This window comes from Semicossyphus pulcher, unplaced genomic scaffold (genome assembly GCF_022749685.1).
Source record: "Semicossyphus pulcher isolate SPU_LCO1_2020_fin unplaced genomic scaffold, fSemPul1.0.p SCAF_23, whole genome shotgun sequence".
NCBI classification, from domain to species: Eukaryota; Metazoa; Chordata; class Actinopteri; order Labriformes; family Labridae; genus Semicossyphus; species Semicossyphus pulcher.
The window spans coordinates 7677880-7700872 of record NW_027211697.1 but is presented as its reverse complement, the minus strand read 5'-3'; the positions used below and the strand labels follow the sequence as shown (position 1 = coordinate 7700872).

The 22993-nt window shown below is 40.4% G+C and overlaps 5 protein-coding genes across 6 annotated transcripts; 3 read left to right on the top strand and 2 right to left on the bottom strand.

The window, feature by feature from the left end:
- Positions 1 to 272: 272 nt before the first annotated feature.
- Positions 273 to 1232, top strand: LOC138603222 (G-protein coupled receptor 183-like). Its single transcript, XM_069674922.1, has one exon. It carries the CDS (start codon positions 273 to 275, stop codon positions 1230 to 1232), a length of 960 nt encoding a protein of 319 aa, XP_069531023.1.
- Positions 1233 to 1349: 117 nt separating this feature from the next.
- On the bottom strand, positions 1350 to 4542 carry LOC138602853 (nuclear factor 7, brain). Its single transcript, XM_069674452.1, has 6 exons — positions 3952 to 4542; positions 3589 to 3684; positions 3272 to 3502; positions 3163 to 3185; positions 2963 to 3081; positions 1350 to 2860 (listed from the first exon to the last, which is right to left on the bottom strand). The coding sequence occupies exons 1-6, from the start codon at positions 4342 to 4344 to the stop codon at positions 2322 to 2324; spliced, it is 1401 nt and encodes a 466-aa protein (XP_069530553.1). The 5' UTR covers positions 4345 to 4542; the 3' UTR covers positions 1350 to 2321.
- Positions 4543 to 6799: 2257 nt separating this feature from the next.
- Positions 6800 to 9668, top strand: tubb4bl (tubulin, beta 4B class IVb-like). Its single transcript, XM_069674023.1, has 4 exons — positions 6800 to 6946; positions 7817 to 7925; positions 8055 to 8165; positions 8288 to 9668. Exons 1-4 carry the CDS (start codon positions 6890 to 6892, stop codon positions 9343 to 9345), a joined length of 1335 nt encoding a protein of 444 aa, XP_069530124.1. The 5' UTR covers positions 6800 to 6889; the 3' UTR covers positions 9346 to 9668.
- Positions 9669 to 11331: 1663 nt separating this feature from the next.
- Positions 11332 to 16797, bottom strand: crb3a (crumbs homolog 3a). 2 transcript variants are annotated; one of them, XM_069674738.1, is made up of 5 exons: positions 16554 to 16797; positions 16244 to 16351; positions 15748 to 15954; positions 12321 to 12361; positions 11332 to 12232 (listed from the first exon to the last, which is right to left on the bottom strand). In XM_069674738.1, exons 3-5 carry the CDS (start codon positions 15836 to 15838, stop codon positions 12020 to 12022), a joined length of 345 nt encoding a protein of 114 aa, XP_069530839.1. In that variant the 5' UTR covers positions 15839 to 15954; positions 16244 to 16351; positions 16554 to 16797; the 3' UTR covers positions 11332 to 12019. The 2 variants fall into 2 exon arrangements, with proteins under 2 accessions (XP_069530839.1, XP_069530840.1); XM_069674739.1 differs by having other exon boundaries at positions 16263 to 16351.
- Positions 16798 to 17839: 1042 nt separating this feature from the next.
- asf1ba (anti-silencing function 1Ba histone chaperone) lies at positions 17840 to 22989 on the top strand. Its single transcript, XM_069674494.1, has 4 exons — positions 17840 to 18197; positions 19018 to 19133; positions 20285 to 20461; positions 22171 to 22989. The coding sequence occupies exons 1-4, from the start codon at positions 18089 to 18091 to the stop codon at positions 22360 to 22362; spliced, it is 594 nt and encodes a 197-aa protein (XP_069530595.1). The 5' UTR covers positions 17840 to 18088; the 3' UTR covers positions 22363 to 22989.
- The last annotated feature ends 4 nt before the right edge of the window (positions 22990 to 22993 follow it).

Here is a 22993-nt window from a genome sequence, read left to right as displayed (position 1 = left end):
CTGACGGTGTTTGCGACATGTTTTTGCTCTCCGGGTTCTGGGTTCGCTTTGCTCTGCGGCTAAAGTTGAACTCAACTGAGAATAAACAACACAGCAGGTTAAAAGAAGGATTCCTAATGAACCTCTTGACATGGCACAGGCTCTATCAGTTGTTTTGAGCTGGAAAACAAGAGGAAGTCCTCTTGATACAGACCTGGTTTAAAAGGAAATTATATGAGTGAATTCCAGAAGATTTTAAATGTCATTAATCTTACTCTTTTCCCCTCAGAGTCATGGAGAGAAATGTATCCTCACCACACAACTCCACCTCTTTCCCCACTCTGCTCCCCTTCAATACCACCACTGACATCAACACCACAGTAAAGCCCTTCAGCGTCTTTGACGGCTGCGATCATCAGGTGGAGGGCATCCTCTTTGACCTGACCCTGCAGTGCATCAATGTAGTTGTGGGAATCCCTGCCAACATACTTGTCATTGCAATCCTCATCAACAACCGCAAAGATCCCTCCACCTCAGACGTTTTCCTGGGCTGTCTGGCCTTCATGGATGCCTACTTCGGTTCCATGACCCCTGTCATCTTCCTTAACCTCTACCACTGGCAAAGCAAAGAAGTGTGGTCCGCGCTTAAGTTCTCCTACGGTGTGAAAGATACCAGCGGGCCGTTGTTTCTCTCCTGTATCTGCCTGGATCGCTTTATAGCTGTGCTCTTTCCAATCCTGTTCGGGCAGCTTAAACCCATCAAGTACAGGTTAAGCATCTCAGTGCTGGTCCTCTGCCTCACCTTTGCGTACTCATCAGCCAAAATGGTGGGAGGCCTCCACAACTTCGAGAAGGTGTTCACTGGCGAGGTCCTGGCTACATTTACTTGGATGGTTGTGTGTAATGTAAGCATCCTGTGGGCCCTGAAGAAGTCACGTGGTGTAGGGAAGGATGAGATGCACCCCATGAAGAAGAAGGCCTTCAAGATGGTGCTCTCCATCCTCTGTATCATTGTGTGTAACTACCTGCCGCTTGTAGTGCTGTTTCCGTTTGAAGACTACTACTCCCCGGATGTGTTCCGCTGCTACGTGCAGCCTGTGGGCTTCGCTTTCCTCAACATCAGTAGCACCATCCAGCCGCTCGTCTACCTGTCCCGTCTGGAGAAGCTGCCTTTCCTCTCAGACATTAAGAAGTGGTGCTCCTGTGTGTCTGCAGAGAACAAAACTCCACCTGCACAAAACCCACCGGCTTAGGCTTTAGATCTTATTCACATATTGAACCTCTGTGATGCTCAGCTTTACATTTATCTCTAAAGAAGAGCTGTGAGAGAAGGAACTGAATACAGTGATTTTCCATTTTTTTATTGAATAAATTATCATCAAAACAATCAACATTTCAATTTAATGATTTCATATACTGATCATGTTCTTGATTCTTTAATTTTACCCGCATGAGGTTTATATATTAAAAGAACTGTAAAAAAAATCCTTCATATTTGTTTGACTGTGGCGCCACCATGTGTACAAAGAGATGAATAAACTGCACTGTGGAGTCTTATCCCACAAAATGTACCAATCAAAGCTACTTGTCTTTACCTACTCAAATTAACAACGTGTGTGTGTGTGTGTGTGTGTGTGTGTGTGTGTGTGTGTGTGTGTGTGTGTGTGTGTGTGTGTGTGTGTGTGCGTGCATGCATCTTAAAGTGCATGTTGCTGGTTGGCTTTGTCTCCCAGCACACTCCAACATAATACATCATCAGCAGAGCAGTCACAGAACACCTGCACAGCACTATCATTCATCATGTAAATAACGCAGGCAATTCAAAAGAATAAGGGATTAAGGAAAGGCCAGTTATGGATCTTCATAAATCTTCTTCATATTTACATTGCAGCTTATTTTAAAAGTGTATATAATGCAGCATTTAGGACGTTTGACAGAAATAAGCACAGCCCCATTGGCCAATTACTTCAATTTAACGACTGAAGATCTGTGATGTGATTGTCTGATCATTGCTGTAAAAGAAATCGTTCTGCATGTTATTCATTCGTTTTCTTGCCCCAAATTAGATATCAAGCTATGTCCATATTATACATCCCAATATATTAGGTTTTACACTTGTGCACAGATTACACAAGCAAGATATAACATAACATAAGCCCCTTTCACACCCACTGCACTCCTGAACATTTCCTGACACTATCTGGGTGGGCTGCATGTGTGAACGCAAATTTTTGACCCCGACCGTTATTGCAGCGAAGCAATATCGGAATCCCATTATAATTGTGCTTCATTGTTCACCATATGTTAGTGTTTGTTCACAAAGCTACTCTAATGTAACCAAATTATTGCCGCAACATTGTGATCAGTACCTTCTCTGGCATTATTCTTAATGGATGGCTACTCTGTGTATAAAAATATGGAAGCAAAGGTTCTGTAAATGTGTTTGTAAAAGCATAGATGAGCGTGTCATCACTGGGGTCCAAAAAAGATAGTGTCCCTTTGTTGTAATCCAGCTGCACTTTGACTTGTTTGGGAGGTCTTGTAACTGTCAGAGGAGTGGGGGGCGAGGTCATCGCCCTGAACTCTCCATCCCGCAAGCACAAAGTCCAGAAGCCATTCTCAGGCCGAGCGGAGACCTCGCTGTTCCTGGGTACAGACGAAGAGGCCACGCCCAGGAGCCAGTCATGATTACTTCCTGTTTCCACGACCCAGTGGTGACTTCCTGAACCCAGCACGCCCATTCCTACCGCTTCGGCGCTGATGTGGAAGCGCTCTGGGTTGTCAGGGCAACAGCTGGCCTGCTTTAAGTAGTGGAGGGAAGTGAGGTCGTCAGACAGGATGAGGCAGGGGTGTGCTGTGTTTGGGTCCAAAGTTACCGGGGCTGAAAGACGGGAAATAAGCAGAAACACTGATGTGTTAAACACGTTTCAGATTGAACATTCTCTTTAAACCTCTGAATCTAAAGAAAGTTACGTGCACTCACTATAATCAATATGGTCCAGCATGTTCTCCCAGACTCTGTACTTTAGGTTCCCAACATGCTTGGTCACGTCAATCAGTATCCCAGACATGATGTCTGAGCCAAGTGCAACACTTTGTCCTCTGTGATAACAACAGAAACTTCACTCTGAGACAACACATCATAGCAAGACAGACTGGAAATACATGAATTTTCTGACCTACCTGTCCTGAGTGGCTTTGAAATTCTGGGGGAAAAAAACATTCACTGTCAATGTATGATGGTTTAGCAAACAATAAATAAAAGGCTGATGTGTAAAGAACTGCTGCACACCTTCAACAGGACCATATCCTCCTCTTTCAGCTGGTCTTGCATGATTGATATGATCTCTGTCAGGTTTAACACTTCTGCTGACAGTTCTTTAATCTTATCCTTCATTCCTGCAATCTTCTCCTCCTCTTCCTTTTTCACAGCTGCTATTCTGGCCGCCTCTTCTTGATGGAGGACATGATGGAGCTGCTCGAACTGGCTCTTGATCAGTTTTTGTGTTTCCAGCGCTTGTGTCTGAGGAAGATAATCACACATTCACAGTTTATTTGACCCATTTCTTTTATGCAAACCTAACTTCCTGTCTATGCTTTACAGTTTACCTTGATGTACTTGCACGTGTCCGTAGAGGTTGTTTGAATTCTTTTGAGGTTGTCCAGTTTAACTTGCAAGCTCTTGAGGGATAAAGAAAGTTCATCCTGAAAATGAAACAGGCTCCGGTCAGCAGAAATCAAACAGATTAACAGAATGATGTTTCAGTTATGGAGTACTTTATACTCACAGAGATCAAATGCTATAATCAGGACAGACTTGTGCAACCACATTCTACCTTAAGGTGTTACCTTAAATACTTCAGGCTAATAAAAACAGCAGTCAGTTGATGAGGTTGCTGTTGCAATGTAGGTCAGGAACACATTGATACGATTGTGTTCAGTTTGTGACCATTGCTTGTTTTATTTTCTCACCTTGCAGTCCAGCGCCGCCTCTTCCACAGGCGAACACTCGTGGGCTTTGTGCAGTTTAGAAGACTGACACACCACACAGATGGGCTGCTTGTCAACCAGACAAAACAGTTTTAACTTCTCCCCATGTAGACTACAGCTCGTATTGTCCTCCACCACCACTGAGCTCTGCCTCCGGACCTCCAGAAGAGCTTCGCAGACGTTCTTCAGAGCCAAATTAGAAGGAGCACTGGACTTGGAGGCTTTTTTCCTGCACACTGGACACTCACGTAACCCGGTCTCCCAACAGCGCTTCAGACAGCTCCTGCAGAAGCTGTGGCTACATGCCAGCAACACAGGGTCTGTGAAGATGTCACAGCATATGGGACATGTAAGATCCTCCTCTGGGAGTGACATTCTTGTCACATGCAATTCAGTAAATCCAGCAGTTAAAACAGCATAAATCTTCAAGTTATGTCCCTAATGAGTCCTCCATCAACAACATAATTAAGCGTGCCTGGTAAAACTCGCCTCCTGAAAGCCTCAGAGCACACTAACCGCCTTCCTATTGTTCTTGACATGAAGTAGCGAATGCTGTGCTTGGTTTTCCTGCATGACTTCTGTGGGAGTAACTTAGATCATGCAGCCGTGTGAAACGACACTGTATGTAGCAGAGCTGGGAAACAGGAAATAGAGCCCCATTGGCCAGTTGTTGGATAGCTAAAAAAAAACTGGTTGGTAACTTGCTGCATGTTTGGAATGTCATCAGTCAGGATATGAATGGAGGCCTCAGTGTTGAGATCCATTTAAGACCCAGGGCTGCAGACTATCAAACTTTAACAGTGCTCCATGATGTAAGTTTACTATTATCCATTAAGCAATTAAAACTTAACTTAATACTTTTCACAGTATGGTTTCTATCTTTGACCTAAACTAGCTGAGCCAGTTACACTAGCACTGTTTGACCAAACAAACCCACAAGTTACTCATTAAAGTAAACACATTGATGTTACAGATTAATGACAGTACCTACATACTGTATCCTTTGTTGGACATGTCTGCCTCTTATTTATGTGATGTACAAGACAATATTAAATGACAATAACACACCACATTTATAATGCAGGCAAAAATGTTCTCCCTTATATTTTTTTCTTTACTAAAAGAAGACAGACAAATGTGAAATAGGTGGCAGCTAAAATTAGATTGAACACAGTGAGCATCTACTCTGAGAGCCTATTTTGGGACGTCTGAAGAGTCTGTTTTTACACGTGTGGAGGCAGTTTTTTGTTCCAAGTGACGCCTTTTTAGAATAATATAATCCTCGATGTGTCCTAGATTCTGAATGTAGAAACCCAACAATGTGCAGTGGAGTGTTTGCCTTTAAGCCTAGAGGTGGATTAAACTTAGTATCCAGGTTAGCTTTCAGTCAAACTGTCAAAAGTAAGAAATGATCAAATAAAAACTAAAGGATGGTTTACATTTCTTTAAATGGGTCTTAAAACATACCGTAGAATGAGTGCTCTATGAAAATTGGTTTTGCTATGATAATTTCTCTGTTCATACTGGCCATTTAGGCCCAAGAGCCTGTTACCTCACTTCCTGAAAACCTATACTTTAAATTACAGTCTATTCTATTTACATGCAAAACAACAAAAGTTAGAGGGAGGATACAGGTGGTTCATACATGTTGAAATCAACTGCTGTCCATCCAGGCTCATTTCTACAAAGATGGGTTAAAACGTCACAATCATTTCAAAATAAAAGTTTTTTCGTATAAAGAATGATCCCTTATGTGTTCCTGTTTACTGCACTGAAAGCATAGTGATAAAAACAATGAATTTCAAAGTCTATTACTTAATATAATATAGCTAATTTTAAAAAGGCATCTTTTTTAAAACTCAGGATAACTGTTGGGATATATTTTCACTATAACAATAACAATGTTATGCTGTGGATTTTGTCCCCATTACTTCAAATAAAAGCTCAAAAAGAAGGAGATCTTTTAATATCCAGAAAACAAGAGAAACACTCAGCAGACCAACTTAATTGTTAACCTATTATTTAATTGGCTTATTATAAATAACTATGAAGCTTCAACCCATTTTTACAACATACTGGACTAGTTATTCATGAAATGTCATGACCTTTTTCTGCTAATCTATCTAACTTGTTTTGCTTAGTGTGTCCTTCTATATAACCATAAGCACGTCTGTGTTTTTCTGTTACCTTTTTATTTGTAAAACATAAAAACGGGCTTCTGTCATTGAAAGAGTTTTCAAGAGAAGTACAGAAAACATTTGAACAAAGACAATTTGAGGCCCTGCAGAGAGTTCTTTAAACTGTTTGTGTCCTGTTTAAACATGAAGACATCAGGTTGCCAGAACATTCTTCACACTGTGGGATAATAACAAGTTGATACTCTTAAGAAGTAGCCTATCCAGTATTCTCCTGACTCTAGTTGATACATGTTTGTTGTTCTAGTCTTGTGATGCCATGACTGATTGATGTTGTGTGTTGGACGTGAGAATATGAACCCAGTGGCCTTTGCAATGTGTTACACTGTTCAAACTGAAAAACAACGACCTTGATGCAAAAGTGCGTAGCTAGGCTTCAAACACTTAAGTCTACTTTGTGTAAGTGTGTGTGTGGAGGTGTGTCTTTTTTAGAGGGTGTGGGTGCCCTCAGCCCGTGTGAATAATGAGAATCTTATCGATAAGTGATGTAGCTCCTCCTCGCGCCCTATCCGCCATCTCCACGGCTCTGGGTCCCTCCCTCTCTCCTCCGGTCTTTGGTTGCCATGGCAATGACGTCAAATTGCACCACTGATTCAGCCCAGTAGACGGTTTTAGAGGCGGTGCAATAAGTCCCAGTCATTCGACGCAAGAACCACCATTCTGTGAGGCTCTGCTGCTGTGATATCCGTCTCCTGCTCCACCATCTTCGTATCCATCCTTCCAAAATGCGCGAAATTGTGCATTTGCAAGCCGGTCAGTGCGGAAACCAGATCGGAGCAAAGGTATACCTTTTTTATGTGTTTTGTGTTTCTCTGCTCGGTTTTGACTTCGTGCATGCGGCTTAGCTGTGCCGCTGAGAGGAGCCGTCTAATCCATCTTCCAAGAATTCTCTAGAATAAACCCACCCAGTGCTGTCCTGTGGTGATTGAAACGTCGTCGTAAAATGAATTGAAAACGGAATTTTAACATAGACGGTTCGCTCTTTCACTTTCGCAGCAGGGCGTACCTCGGGCACGAGAATCGTGCGGCCATTGATCAACGCAATGTACAAAAAACGTAATAAGCTTACGTTTTGATAAGCTTTTTGTTTCTCTGCATTTTTATAGAGTGCTGAAAGCGATTATATGAACGATTAACGGCAGAAATAATGTAACCATTGTGCCACCGTAGATCAGCTTCCCCTCCCCCTCCACTTCTATGACCTATTTTTACCTACGATTTTTTGCAAGCTAATAGCTATCGAAAAAAATGGTTTCCTTCACCTATTTGAATTGTTATTTTATCATTTTAACGCAAGCCTAATTCCATTTTTAGCATTTTGAACTCGTTGGTCTTTCATGGTACATTGTGTTTCGCAGCATCAACGATTACGTTGCTCATTAGATTATTGCCATCTGCTTGATTCCTCCTGAAACTGTCGCACTTTCAACCTGCATTAGACAATTAAACTTCCTATTGCAGCTTAGCATGTTTAATACTTGGCCTCCTATAAAGCATGTTGTATTAATTACAGGCTGTTTGGAGTTTGGTACCTCAACTATTCAGCATAATAAATTATTTGTATCAATATATATCGCACATTTTACCTTGGGCTAAATTAACATCTGTCTCCTCTCCCCTCCTTCCACTCCTGTTCCACGGTTTTTCCTCAGTTCTGGGAGGTGATCAGTGATGAGCACGGCATTGATCCCACTGGAGGCTACCATGGAGACAGCGATCTGCAGCTAGACAGGATCAGCGTCTATTACAATGAGGCCTCAGGTAAGCAGGCTCTCCTGCGATGCAAAATGATTTGAATATGAGTCTGTGTTTTATGTCAGTTATTGACAATCACCATGTTCCATAAGATTTACAAGGAATGACAATGTTGGTGTGTTTAACCCACTACAGGTGGAAAGTATGTTCCCCGAGCCGTCCTGGTGGATCTGGAGCCTGGGACGATGGACTCAGTCAGGTCCGGTCCATTTGGGCAGATCTTCAGGCCTGACAACTTCGTCTTTGGTAAGCTAAGGGAATTTAGTGATGCACTTAACTGTAATCACATCAGATCTAAGTGTGTTGATTTTTGCGAAGAACAGCTTGCCTGTGTTTCCTACATCAGTAAACTGTGATCCTGACTACAGGTCAGAGTGGAGCTGGAAACAACTGGGCCAAGGGCCACTACACTGAGGGAGCCGAGCTGGTGGACTCCGTCCTGGATGTAGTGAGGAAAGAGGCTGAGAGCTGCGATTGCCTCCAGGGCTTCCAGCTCACCCACTCCCTGGGTGGCGGCACCGGCTCTGGCATGGGCACCCTGCTCATCAGCAAGATCCGCGAGGAGTACCCCGACCGCATCATGAACACCTTCAGCGTGGTGCCTTCTCCCAAGGTGTCCGACACTGTGGTGGAGCCCTACAATGCCACTCTCTCTGTCCACCAGCTGGTAGAGAACACAGATGAGACCTACTGCATTGACAATGAAGCTCTCTATGATATCTGCTTCCGCACACTTAAACTCACCACCCCCACCTACGGAGATCTCAACCACTTGGTGTCCGCTACCATGAGCGGGGTCACCACCTGCCTGCGTTTCCCCGGCCAGCTCAACGCTGACCTCCGTAAATTAGCCGTCAACATGGTGCCCTTCCCCCGTCTGCACTTCTTCATGCCAGGCTTTGCCCCCCTCACCAGCAGGGGCAGCCAGCAATATCGCGCCCTCTCTGTGCCAGAGCTCACCCAGCAGATGTTCGACGCCAAGAACATGATGGCCGCCTGCGACCCACGCCACGGCCGCTACCTCACCGTGGCAGCAGTGTTCAGAGGCCGCATGTCCATGAAGGAGGTTGACGAGCAGATGTTGAACGTGCAGAACAAGAACAGCAGCTACTTCGTCGAATGGATCCCAAACAATGTGAAGACAGCCGTCTGTGACATCCCACCTCGTGGCCTCAAAATGGCTGCCACTTTTATCGGCAACAGCACAGCTATCCAGGAGCTGTTCAAGCGCATCTCCGAGCAGTTCACTGCCATGTTCCGCCGTAAGGCCTTCCTCCACTGGTACACCGGCGAGGGCATGGATGAGATGGAGTTCACCGAGGCCGAAAGCAACATGAATGACCTGGTGTCCGAGTACCAGCAATACCAGGATGCCACCGCTGAGGAAGGCGAGTTTGAGGAAGAGGGAGAGGAGGAAGTCGCCTAAAACCTAACCAGCTCCCTTACCTCATTTCATATCATACATCCCCGAGGTCAATCCCTTTCATCCCTCTCCGTCATAAATCGAATGGCCCACCACACTGAGAACTGTCACCATCTTGGTCGCTGATGCTCTAGTGTTAGACTTTGATGTTACATGAAACTAGTGAAGTTTGGTTTGGTTGGAATGTTTCCATATGTTGTCAATGCACTGAATTATTTCACCCTTTACATCTGTCCTGTGATTGCCATGCCAAAAATTCAAAAGCAAGTGATTAAACTGTGAAGCCTTGAAATTGGAGGATAATTAAAACCTGAATAAAAGACTCACTTTACTGCCTCTGAGTTTTTATTAATGTCTCATCGAACATAATTACGGCACTTCGGTGTCTGACCTACAAAGTGCTGACAGGATTTGTTCTCAACGTGAAGGTCGCAACATGATTCATGGGTCCACAAAATCCTGTTTTTACTCTTCAAATGAATCTTCCATTTAAATGCTGAAGAGTTAATTGCCTTTAAACATCTTACCTACAAATGTATTAAATCTAAAAAAGGAAAAAGACTTTAATTAGTTTGGCAGAAGAACAAAGTGTGATGCTAAAATGAGGATGAAAACAAGGTCAGAAAAAACCTGACTATAAAAATGTTTATAGTCAGGGGCACTACTTTTCCGCACCTAATATTCTCGCTCTAATACCACAAATAATGTCCATTCATATCACACTAAAGTCAACACTGACTCTTACATTAGGAATAAAAATAGGGGAGTATTCATCATAAAAGCATAAAGCTCTGAATTCCCAAATTGAATACCATCAGCGGAAAGTCTCCCGGTCAGATGACCGACTGTGTAATGTAAGTTAGTAGAACAATGAACAGTAGGAATGATTAATCTTTGTGAAACTAATCCAGCTCCCGTGATTAAGAAAGGAGGAAAGTTTATCAGCAGTTTTCATACATAATTCCTGTGGAACTGCACTCTGGGCTGTTGATACAAGCCCTGCCTGTTCTGTGCTCAGCTGAACTTTAGATACGCTTCCCTTATCAGTGCAGTGTTTCACTGAATAAAATAGATATATTCCCATAAATCTGAGCAAGTTACTGGTAGTCTAGTATTAACAAAATATGGGACAATCCTGCCTTGATATGTTCTCTAATTTAAGTAAGAGGCAACGTCTCTCCTGAGCTTCACTGATTTGCAGTCTGCACTGCATACTGGGGCCTTCCGACACTATGAAAACAAACTCTGTACAGTCCAAACCAAATAAGACCGTAGTGTTATTTAATGTCCACCACTGGCTGGATAACTGTGCCAAAGCTGCGAACAGGCAAGCCTGCAATTATTTCACAATGTTATTCTTTTGTTATCTTGAGAAAAAAGCCTTTTTAACTTAAGATAATCAACGTGTTATAATGAGAAAACCAAAGGTACTTTCCTGTTATTACTCATGTTTATCAGAGAGCAGGAGTGCCATGCCAACATCCATAAATGGTGTCATGACATCTAAGGCAATTGATTAAAACTGAATATCTTGGATCAAAAGCACCCATTATATTAACCTCAGTACAGATAAATATGAATGTTGATAGTCATTTCCAATCTGGAGATGTATGTGTGTTTACTATAAGTCCACTACAACTCATTTTGGCCATCTTTTTTCATGTTACTAAATGTATTGATTTCTAAAATACCTGAACATAAAAGATTTGAATCTTTCTACAATTCCTTCTTCCATTATGTACAACTTTTTCGTCTCCAGAGAGACTAACAGTGCTTCAGTACTTCAGTGTCTTTATCAGGCACAGTCCTGCTGCGGGAGCTGAACTTTTTACTCTCTCTCCTTATCTTAGCTGTTTCATCATCCTCAAGACCAACTGTACAAACACACATGATCCATTTCACATTTTTCCTCTTGTTGCCTAGTTTTGACTCGGATTGCACATGGTGAATAAAATCATTTATTATTTGACAAAAGCATAAATAGGCATGCGGCATTCAAAAATACATTATCTGCTTGATTATGGTGCATTATGCAGTGCAAGTTTGACTTTAAATTAGTTTGATCACATATGGAATCTTGAAGTGTAAACAATTGCTTGCTTTTCTTTTGTATAAAGCTATTTTTTAAATAAGGAGTCTGCACTTAAGATAAGATTTTCAGTTACACTTATCATAAGGTTAATAAAACAGTTTCAAATGAAAACTCAATGGACTTATCAGGACTTTCAGCAGCAAAGAGTTTGAGGTAAAAGATCAATAAAGAAATGTAGGTGACAGTGTTTCATAATAGACTGAATCAAATCAAGTACAGGTACACAGTTAATATTATATATTTAGGCAACAGAAATATCTCTAAGCTAAAATAATTAGTGTTGAAAAAATACTGCAGCTCTTGTTTCATTTGTAAAGAAGAAATGTTAAAAACCTCCTTGAAATGTTCGATTTTTTAAATCCACTTGATCCAAACATCCAGGTGTTTTTCCCCACCGTGCCATGCAGGAACCAGTCAATGCTTGTTGAAGTTAAGGCAGTAAAGTAAAGACATCCAGTTTGGTGGACATACTTGGCAACCGGTCCTTCTCAAAAATATGGGGAGATTTTTCCTTCATTCATCTGCTCAGGAGCTGAGCTTCATCACACATCCTTTTAGAATTTTGTACACATAACAGACAAAATCTCATATGAGTCTTTCCTCTTTTGGTAACTTTAAGGCATCTGGTGCTGCTGCGCTGCATGAACCAGACTGTTCCTCAGCACTGGGTCTATACGTCCCTTCAGTCTGTCTCTTCTTTTTCACCACGCAGAAGAGCCAGGCGAGAACAGCCAAGGCTATTATAGCCAGAACACCCACGGTGACCGTGGGGGCCACAATAGCTGCGATGTTAGGTCCCTGCAAATAAAGAACACAGGACGATAAACAATCTGGTGATAGTGGAGAATTTCTTATTTATTGGCATTGATAAAAGAGCTTCACTTACATTACTAGGGTCAGTTTTAGGGGCAAGGGTGGTATAATTCCCTGCGAAAAGAAAAGACATGTCAGGAACAGTGTGGTAACAATGCAAACATTTTAGGCAAAGTCTCACTGCTTGCCTGTTTATGCTACATACAGTTAGGTATGAGCCTCCTAACTGCTGAGGTACCTTTTGGCTCTCCATTAAAGCCAGAGTAGTTAACTCAATGAACAATTGTTTTTTTCTTATAAATTCTATTTCCATCCGAACAGCAATCCAACAATCCCAAAAAGTCCTGATAACCAAAGAAAAACATTTGGTGTCTGTAAGTCTGTACATCATTTGAACCATAGGTCATTAAGCCTGCCTCCTCCATGTTATCAGATGGGACATGAGTCAAACTATAAAATCAAAATACAAAATAAATTCTTCTCAAACATGGTTTCTGTCATTATATTTAGTTCTTATAATACTGATTTATGTCCAAGTCCATTTTTTTGACCAGTTTATTTTTAATTAGTTATTTGATGCTGTCAAAAGGATGATCGACAGTTCTGTTGAGAAATCCGACTCCTACAGCCGATCTGTTCCGGATTAGCAGAGTAGAGGAAGAACGGCGAGAGGAAACGTAACTAAAGCAATCACTAACTCATTGAAGTTCCCATATCTGTGAACGTTTGCTTCCGACGAACACAAGAAGCTGTTCTGCTGTTAAACACGTCGGCATGCAGGATCTTTCTTCCAGAAATGTAACTGTGTGTTTTGGTTTGCGGAAGTGGCTACGACAGCGCCACCGATCTCTACTGTGCAACTCTGTCTCCAAAGATGGCAGCGCCTATCACAGGGGCTATTTTGGCATCAATTCCGTACAATGAGAGCAGATGGAGATGCATCGTCCATCTATACAGTCATTGATCTGGACCTAATAAAATGATAGGACGGTTTCCCTCCTGTCTACATAACTACCTGTCCTCATGCTCACACTTATTAGCCAAGTCTTCCACAACCAAAAGCTATGACGCTACTTGCAAAAGAATGGCAGAGAAAGGTAGTTGGATATGGTTACACATTAGAAAGATTTTCTGCGCCTTGCTCTCCTCACACTTTGACTTTTCCTACACCAGCAGAGATGAAGCAGTGCAAGCCTCTTCTAATTTTCTCAGTTGGAGACTTTCAAAATCTAGCTGACTCTTTCTGGTACACAAGTTGCTTACCCAAGCTTTAAATTCTCAGTAAACTTATAATATAGCATTTCTTCATCTGGTTGTTTTACTTCAAAAGCACATGTTAACCTGTAAGTGTGACATTATTTAAATTTATTAATTATGCTTCCACTTGCCATGCTACCAGATGTAGATATGTGTATTATGTTTATGTATTTTGTATATGTATTTTGATTCAATGTTCTGTCACTTAAAATACTTGTGTGGTTGTCCACAAGGGACTTCTTTCCAGTTTATCTTACTAATGTAAGACGTTGGTCATGTTCACAGCATTGTGCAGATTATTTAGAGATTTTATTTTTTTGTTATCGTATCAATGCATATATGGTGTTCCTAGAGTAGTTCAGACATGGACAAAGACGTATTTGCAGATTTGCATATTCACTATATTTGTTCTACATCTATGCTGTGTTGCTAGCTAAGTTAGCTAAGTTAGCCAATTGCTAAGCTGTGTTTATGCGTGTTTTCTAGTATCATCCTGAATGCATGTTCGAGAACATTCCAGGGATTGCATTACTGTATTATTGGCTATAGCCCAGTTTAACTTGCCGATGTAAGAGTATCATCCTGAATGCATTTTTGAGAACATTCCAGAGACTGCCTTATTTGTCCATCACCAGAATAAACAACCAACCTGGGACTCCTCGTCTGTGATTCTTTTAAAACAACACAACGCAAGATCACACCCGTTACATAAGCACATATAACCAAATTGTGTTGTGACTTGTTTGTCCATACCAGTTTTTTTTCAAAACTTTTAAGAAATTGTTTTACATTTTGGGAATTGAAGTCGTTGGCTGGAAAAGTTTCCAGGCAGTGTAGTGGTCCAGTACATAACCCCCCTAAAAACAACAAATGAATATTTTAACTTTTCCGTCTGAGACCAGTTCACACAGTCAAAATAAAATGTGAGTACTTTTTGACTTTTTGACTTTGGCTTGACTTTTTCATACCTTCAGACAGAGTCATGCAAGCTATTTTATTTCCAGCTAAGCTAAGCTAACCAGCTGCTGCCATTTGCCACATATTTACCATGCAAATATGATGGTTATCATATGATGTTATCTATCTTCTCATCTCGATTGTAGACTACTGTCAAGATAGCAAATCATGAAGTTTTAAAATGTTGAACTTTTTTTTAAGAACATGTAATCGCAGACACAAACAATCGAGCCAATACAGATACATAGAGGATCTTTAACATCTAGTTGTATAATAGTGCAAAATTGTTGTTGCACTTTATTAATTCAGATATGACTGTCATTCTCTGCTTATGAAAAATGGCCAAAAGATCAATCTGCTATGAACTATGTTTATGTGACTTGTGATATTTTTAGTTGACTGCCAAAGTGAGTAACTGGAGGCCGCGCTAAATCTACTATGACCTTTAAAATCTCATGACTCATCAAAGATAAATTCCCCTTTATTCCAGCAGTAACATTATTTTAATTAGGCATAAAAATGGGAACAAACAGCAAAGCAGAGATTGCTGTTAGCCGTACGCACATTTTAAGGCCTAAAAAATTCAGAAACACAGCACACCAGCTATACAGCCAGTCTTTTGCCGTTTCCACACATTTTACTCATGACCGACCATGTGATTACTCAGGGACATCACGAAACTACAGAGTAACTACTTGACCAGGAGAGTGAAAGAGGAGGAGGAGAAGCTCAGGAATGCAGAGTCTACTACACAGTCAGATGAGACCATTGACGCAGTTATAGGTTATAACTTGTAAGTATGGGGGGGGGGTCTAATTTAATGTTATATTTGATTGAATTAAGCACTAAAAGGGATAAAAATCACTTTAAAAAGAAGGTTTTGTTATGGGAACTTAAACTCTTCACCACCGTTTTCTGAGTCAATCATTCACGAGGGTAAATAGTAAACTTTGCAAGGACATAAGTTCAACTTGATAACACAAAGCACGGGTTAAGGAAGCAGCCATGCTCAAAGGAGAAATTGTATCCTTTCCAAACTGTAATTATGGTTAGGCTAAACCTATGTGTTTCATAATTCCTTTTTAGTCAAACGTTCTTACAACATGCTGACAAGCCAGCGCTTGTTTCAGTTTCACCCTGGAATGTCCCGTATTTTTTATGTTATTTATCATTGCAGGATATTATGTTGTGTTTGTGTGTGTGTGTGTGTGTGTGTGTGTGTAGGTGTGGTCAGATGTTTTGCTTGTGTGGGAGTGTGGAAGATAAAGGGATGGTTATTGACTCACCCCATACAGGATTATTGCTCAGCACCAGCAGTAAAACACTCCCGACCACGACTCCTCCAGGTACAGCCATCATATCCGGACTCGCTGCCATCTCGTCCTGGGACCAGCAGGGCCAAGTGAGGGCAGACTGGGACTTTGGGGCATCAGCTCCAGTCCATTCATTAGGTCCAACATTCACTGTGTGGATTTATCTCCCTCCTTAAACAGCTGAAGACACATTGTAACAAATTATTTTGAGATCACTTTAACACTCTTAAAGACTCCTTTAATCCGAGGTTGAGTCAGGAAGCTACCACCATACATATTGGCTACTGAGACAGCCTGATGTTGAATCACCATTAAACCTGCTCAGGCCGCATGATAATAATAAGCTATTAATAGCACATGCATTGAAAACTGAATGCTTTAAAGTTCAATCCATCCTCGTTTCTAACAGTATTATTGTACAAATAAAAAAAGAAGACAATATGTTGTAAAGTTCATTTGCCATAGATACCCTTGATGAGGCTGCTCACAGGTGATCGAAGCAAAACGGGAACATCGAGCAGGTAGATTCCTCGCACATGAACCACAGTGCTTCCGCCTCACCTTGTCAAAAATGAAACTGCAACAAATGGTTGAATCCCATGAAAAAGACAGGTAACACTACATGAGAAAAAAACGGATTACAAGCTACTTTGTAGGATTCAGAACAGGACTGCCATCCTCGCCCTCACTAGCAGTTGATGTTTCATGTAAAACAGTTTTTTTCTCGTCCACTCTTCAAATCGCCATTGGTCACATGGTTCAGTTTCGTGTTACATTACCTGAGCGCAGTTATCCACCTGCTGCAGAGCGGACAGATACTCCTTTGTCGAAGAGAAACCCGGTTTACTGAAGCACATAAGACCCGATTTCTCCTGTTGCCACTTCAATATACTTCTTAAAGTAGACTGTGTGTTCCCTAATAATGACTTTTATCTCATGTGTGTCACATTGCGCCTATTTACCTCCTGATACTTGATTTAAACTACACTTTTCTAAATTGGTCGAGAAACCAGGTTGCTCCCACTTGCCGGAGTTCAGTGTTTGACTGCACTCCCTGCACAGCACTTACCTAGCAACCTGCCTGATTGTGTTGGCGGTGGTTGTGGCGGCATGAAATAGCGCCTCCCTCAGGTTTCATGTTGCCCAACATGAGAAAGGTTATGAACATTCCTGAGATATTTGAAGGATGAATTCGGCAGCCAGCTGGTCCAATGGGCTCTAATCCTCACCTAATCTCCCCTTCTCAGACTCAGGGGGCAAAGAAAATGTAGGCTGCTTTGGGCCTAATCTGTGGTGGTCAGATAGTTTTCATTTGGACAGTGTGTGAGGGCAGTGGAGCGTTGCTAAAAGCAAAGAAACTGCTATGGAAAATTACTCCTATAATACAGCAGTGAAGTGAGTTTGTCTTGGTTTGATGAGAGGCCCCTATATGACCACTGCCTTGTCTAGTAATTCAGTATTTTGATAATAAAATATTCAGGAATAATTCGTGCTCTGTAAGGATAAGGTACTTTATTTATAAAGGATTGCATTTCAAATAAGGCCTGACATCCCATGCAGACTGTTTACTGTCTTCAATTTAGAAAAGCTATGATTAATTAAGTTGCTATAGTGTGTTGTTGTATTTTCTATTTATGCATTCATTGTTCATTGTAAGTGGTTCATGTTTATTCAAAATCCTTTAATTTGATCACCTCTTGATCAGATTATGACATATAGGCATATATCTACAGAAAGCCTGAAACAGCTAATTGTACCATGACCTATGACTGCACATGGTTTAGTGTATGGAAACATCACATAAACAATGAAAGTCACATACTAATATTGCAATAAATATGACCTTTGTGAATATCACACCTATCAATATTTCTTCAGTAGGAAACTATTTTTTTTCGAATAATTACAGTCAGTAAAGTAGTTTTTTGAAAGCCCAGGACTTTCTTACCATGCCACTAGGGGGCGATTGAGGCACTTTGCCTGTCCTTTAATGGAGACAGCTCGTTTGTTACGCATGCGCCACTCGCTTGCCGTAAGCGCGGTGAAGCCTGGGTAGCACAGTGAAAGCGGCGGGAGAGTGGCATATAAATCTTAAAATATAGTAAAAGCCAGTTATTCTGATCATTAATTTAGCGAGTAATGTGCATATAGTCGTATAAATAAGGCGTGTGTTTGGATTATACAAAGCCATTTGGCTAATAATCCCGCTGACTGTTAAATGCTTGTGTTATTGTGGTGTTGCTTTTAGGCATTCCCCGGGAAACTGTTTTGAACGTTTGTTTTTGGTTAGCCCCTTTTTGGTACTTCAGCAACAATGGCGAAGGTACAGGTGTTGAATGTAGCTGTCCTAGATAACCCGAGCCCCTTTGGAAACCCCTTTCAGTTTGAAATAACGTTTGAGTGTATGGAGGACCTCCCCGAAGGTAAGTTACCATCTCATTAGAGCTGTCATTGTTGTGTGTTTGAGGCCAAAGCTTGAGCATTTTGCCTGTTCAGTCCGTGTGCCAGAGATTGCTAACTGCTAACGCTAGGTTAGCTAACAATACATTAGCTAACTTGACTCAAAAAGTCGTCCAGTATTTTTAAGTGAACGAATCAATTTCCTAGTGATGAATTTAAGTGCATTCAGTATATGTCTTTCATGTAGCATGAAAAGGGTTGCATGATAATAATCAAATGTAACTAAAAATCAGTACTGGATTGTTATGGACACAGAGTTCAGTTTATCGTCTCTTTAATTTATTTTACCGCACATAACGTTAGTCCAACAATTGGTGGCAATGCTACAAGTGACGGCTGGTACAAGTGACAACGTTTTTAAATAAGTTATCTATCACATTATGCAGCATATTTACACTGTTCACATATAGAGTGCCTTCTTTTGCATAGATAATACATCGACTTGAACATTTTGTTCAGTCTTTGTAAATGTGACTGTAGATCGGTAGAAACACAAGATTCAAATGCAAATGTTTTTTGACATATTTGCGGATCATGTAAGCATTTGCTATGGAGTGAATTTGAAATCACATAAAATAAAACTTGTAAAATGTATTTACATAATGACTTTATTTGAAAAACTACTGATGCTGTGTTTTGTGTTTTTACTCCAAGTGAGTTACATGATAATTCTGTTATCTCAGTTGATCATTTAATTGATTGATGGGCTGATTTTCTCAGCACCATTTTAATAACCTTTTATTTCATCTTAAATAATAACTTCAATTACTTTTTTTTAAATAGACCTTGAATGGAAGATCATCTACGTTGGCTCAGCAGAGAGTGAAGAGTATGACCAGGTTCTTGACTCTGTGTTGGTTGGTCCAGTACCTGCTGGGAGACATATGTTTGTGTTTCAGGTGAGTTCTGCTGGGGTTAACTGAATATAATCATAACAGTGCTTTGTGGTGTTTTAACCAACTGGCTTATACTGGGAACAGTTATTCCATACAAACCTGTTATATTCTATGACCTTTCAAGCTCTGCCGTTTTTTCTTCTTCTTGTGTTTACATTTTTGCACAGTTCTCCTTAAGTTGTACCCAGTGTTCTTATTGTTTATAGAGCCATGAGAGACAAACAGCCACTTTAACATCTTTCAAAAAGCAAAATAAGCTTATTGCATATACAGGTAACATTTATAAATAAGTTCATAAAAGACAACAGATTGTAAGACAGAAATGTCAAAGAAATGTTTAAACCAGTTGGCAACTGTATGATGTCCTGTCCAGTACATGTCGTGGTTGCAGTTTCCTCAAAAAAATAAATAAACAATTGAAAGTGAACCTTTACTAAAATGTTTATTAATTTTTATAATAGACTCCAATATCAAAAATTGCCCGAATAGTTTTGTATTGGTGCAAAAAAGTAGCCACTCTACATCCAATTTTAGTGATTTTTAATTAAAATTAGATATTTGGCTCTGTTTTTTCCATAGCATGTGAAGGAACCGCTTGCTCCAGCCACTGCCTCTTGTCATTCATGGTCTGAATTCTGATGAGGCTTTACAGGATCAAAAACTGCCTGTGAAACCTTGATGGTGCAGAATCAGTCAGAAAAGAAATTGTCAATGGAAACATTTTTTAAGAATTTATTTGCCTCACCAATATTTATGACAAAATAGCCGTTTCATGCATCTGTCATGCAAATCTACTTTGGTAACATTTATATCTTTTAGAAATCAGCGCTCTGAATCTTTATTTGCAATTATTTTTGTCATTCTGCTGATTGATTTAACTGCATATATATAACTATTGATTTATATCTACACTACTTATTAAAGTACAATAAAGCCCCTTTTGCCTATTTAAATTCACCATGTTATTGTCCACTTACAGATAAATAAATGGTCAAACTAGAGTGAACTACAGTGAAGTTTGTATTTCATAAAGACCGACTTTGAGTAATCATATCTCTACCTCGTTCCATAATTCCCCTTTGATGAGTAGATACTTTAAATTAAATGAATGTATTATACTTTTGCACTTCTAAGCATTGTGTTTCTTTTAACAGGCTGATGCCCCAAACACTGGATTGATTCCCGAAAGTGATGCTGTTGGTGTAACTGTTGTGCTGATTACCTGCACATACCGCGGCCAGGAGTTTATACGGATTGGTTACTATGTGAACAATGAATACACCGAGCCAGAACTTCGTGAAAATCCCCCAATCAAGCCAGACTACACACAGGTCAGAATAATGATAGATAGATGTACTTTATTGGTCACAAACTGGGAAATTGTGGGTTGCAAGATGCAATGGTTGATTTCTGGATAATCCATGCTATGTTTCCATGATTGTTTTTAACTGGTTTGAAATAATACTTTGGGAAACTAAATTTAATGAACTAAAACATAGTGTTTTCACTGGTTAGATAAGAGTTCTAAGGAAATGTTGTAAAAAGTTAACCCGGGGTTGCCCTGGCAGCTTATCAGGTAAAGAGTGTGCAGCATGTTCTTTACCGCAGCAGCCCTTTGCTGCATGTCAACCCCTCACTCTCTCTGTATCTCTCTCTCTGCATTTCCTGAGTCATCATACAAACATAAATTAACCATCTCATTTTAAACTGGTGAAAGAAAAATACCCCTAACAACCCGAGCCTTTTAAGAACACATATTTATTTAATTAAACCTGTAAAAAGCCAAAACAGAGGTAGTCGTCAATCAGTATTGTGCACTACTACATTGTAGAATTCTAAGCTTTTCCTTTTGTGGAGCCTGCACTTTGGACCAAAAATTGCTAAGATAATCCTATCAAATTCCTTTGGTTATATAACAAGCTAAAATATCCAATTACAGAAGCTATGTTCTAAAGAACTTCAGTAATAAGCCACTATGAGTTTTGCTTTCATGATGAAGCATTTTGTTTTAAGTTTTCATATTATCAGGTGCAAAAAACAAATTCTTTGAAACATTCAGTCATTCATGAAAAAATATTTCAATGAGTGATTATTACAGTTGCAGAATTGCTGTTAATATAGAGTATTATATATATGTTTTATTGATTATACCTTGTCCGCGGAATACAACTTTGGACCTTTTGTACCATTCTTATCTACATGGGTCACGTTTTCTTGCCCTGAGTCTAGATCATAAACTGTATAAAAAGATGGTCGACATGACAGCTCCCTAAAAGTGAAGCCAAAACATTTCGGGCGCCCCCTGCTGACTGGCTGCAGTATAGGTCATAAAGCCCGCCTCCTCCATGTTAACAGGTGGGACATGGGTCAAACTATAAAATCAAAATATACGGCCGATCAATTTTTCTCAAACATGGTTTCTGTCATTATAGCTAGTTATTAATATGCTGATTTACGTCCAAATGTTCATTTTTCTGACAAGTTTATTTTTAATTAGTTCCTGTCTAAATGATGATTGACAGCTCTGTTGACAAATTTGGCTCCTGCAGCCAATCAGTTCAGGGTGAGCAGAGTGGAGGACGATCCGCGAATGGAAACACTAAACTAAAACAATCAGTACAGTCATAGAAGTTTCCATATCTGTGAACGTTAACCTCAGACCAACACAGAGAAGCTATTCTGCTGTTAAACACACCGGCGTGCGGGATCCTTGCTTTTTTTTTTTCCAGTAAGTTAGGTGTTTGTTTGGGTTAGCGGAAGTGGCTATGGCTGCTTCACACGGCGATCGCTACTGCGCAGTCTCTGGCTCCATATGACGTCACCATCGCAAGATGGCTGCGTCTATCACATGGGCTAGTTTGGCATCAATTTCCTACAATGGGAGCAGATAGACGCGTTGTCCATCTATGTATACAAGTCATTGGTCTAGATACAACAGTAGTTTTTATTACTTAATGATAGGAGCAGTGTACACATACTCCGTGATGAATCCATTCATTTGTACAAAGTATTTAACCATATTTCCATCTTCCTTTTTCAGCTCCAGAGAAATATTCTGGCATCAAACCCACGTGTCACTAGGTTCCATATAAACTGGGAGGGCTGTGCAGAGCGAATGGAAGACTCTGAAAATGTTGATCCCAGTTCAAACTCCATGCTCCCTCCATCTTGTCTCCCAGGCAAGGCCCCACCCCTGGGTCTACTACCAGATAACTCTATGGACTGCTTATAGAGAACAACCCTGCCCCAAAGGTGATAATTTATAGCACCAGACCTTATTTTTGAGGAATGCCTGTGGACATTCTAGTTTGGACGTACAAACAGACATATTTGCCTTACAGCTGCCTACATTTATTGAAGATTGTCAAAACAAACCCTCACTTTGGGCATCAGATCAGAGTTTGTTCCAAAGAAGATTATGAACATCTCACCGGTATAATCAACACCTTCAGATGGGGAGTTTCTTTTCACAATGTTAAAATCAGTATTGAAGTAGTTTAACTCATGCAAGGGAAATCTGTTACCATGACAGCTGAATAGAAGCATAACATAAAGCTGACTTGTGAGTTACTGTTCTTCATTTTGTCTGTACAAAACTTAACAATTTAAGAGGATTTCCGCACTGAAGCAATAGGTAACTAAACTTCAATATGTTGCTGTACAGGAATTTGATAATCCACCATTATATGTGTTCAAATTCCTTTTGCACTTAAACCTTTTCCCACTTAGATTGTGGGGTTTTGTTGGGGCTTTGTATGGGCTTTATTGTTTACTTCTGTGTGTTATTTTGTTTGTTTCTTTTTGCTTTGTTTTTTTCCCCCAATGTTGTGTTCTAAATAAAAAGACATTGTATTTGTTATCTA

Bases quoted from the DNA above. Each gene is read 5' to 3' on its own strand.
- LOC138603222 (XM_069674922.1), top strand. From the start codon at position 273: ATGGAGAGAAATGTATCCTCACCACACAACTCCACCTCTTTCCCCACT.
- LOC138602853 (XM_069674452.1), bottom strand. From the start codon at position 4,344: ATGTCACTCCCAGAGGAGGATCTTACATGTCCCATATGCTGTGACATC. The intron at 3,186-3,271 runs GTGTGCAGCAGT...TTTTTCCCCCAG, and splicing joins AGGATATGGTCCTGTTGAAG to AATTTCAAAGCCACTCAGGA. The intron at 3,082-3,162 runs GTAGGTCAGAAA...TTGTTATCACAG, and splicing joins TTCAAAGCCACTCAGGACAG to AGGACAAAGTGTTGCACTTG.
- tubb4bl (XM_069674023.1), top strand. From the start codon at position 6,890: ATGCGCGAAATTGTGCATTTGCAAGCCGGTCAGTGCGGAAACCAGATC. The intron at 6,947-7,816 runs GTATACCTTTTT...GTTTTTCCTCAG, and splicing joins GAAACCAGATCGGAGCAAAG to TTCTGGGAGGTGATCAGTGA. The intron at 7,926-8,054 runs GTAAGCAGGCTC...AACCCACTACAG, and splicing joins CTATTACAATGAGGCCTCAG to GTGGAAAGTATGTTCCCCGA.
- crb3a (XM_069674738.1), bottom strand. From the start codon at position 15,838: ATGGCAGCGAGTCCGGATATGATGGCTGTACCTGGAGGAGTCGTGGTC. The intron at 12,362-15,747 runs GTGAGTCAATAA...TTCTTTTCGCAG, and splicing joins GAGCAATAATCCTGTATGGG to GGAATTATACCACCCTTGCC. The intron at 12,233-12,320 runs GTAAGTGAAGCT...CTTTATTTGCAG, and splicing joins CTAAAACTGACCCTAGTAAT to GGACCTAACATCGCAGCTAT.
- asf1ba (XM_069674494.1), top strand. From the start codon at position 18,089: ATGGCGAAGGTACAGGTGTTGAATGTAGCTGTCCTAGATAACCCGAGC. The intron at 19,134-20,284 runs GTGAGTTCTGCT...TTCTTTTAACAG, and splicing joins GACATATGTTTGTGTTTCAG to GCTGATGCCCCAAACACTGG. The intron at 20,462-22,170 runs GTCAGAATAATG...TTCCTTTTTCAG, and splicing joins TCAAGCCAGACTACACACAG to CTCCAGAGAAATATTCTGGC.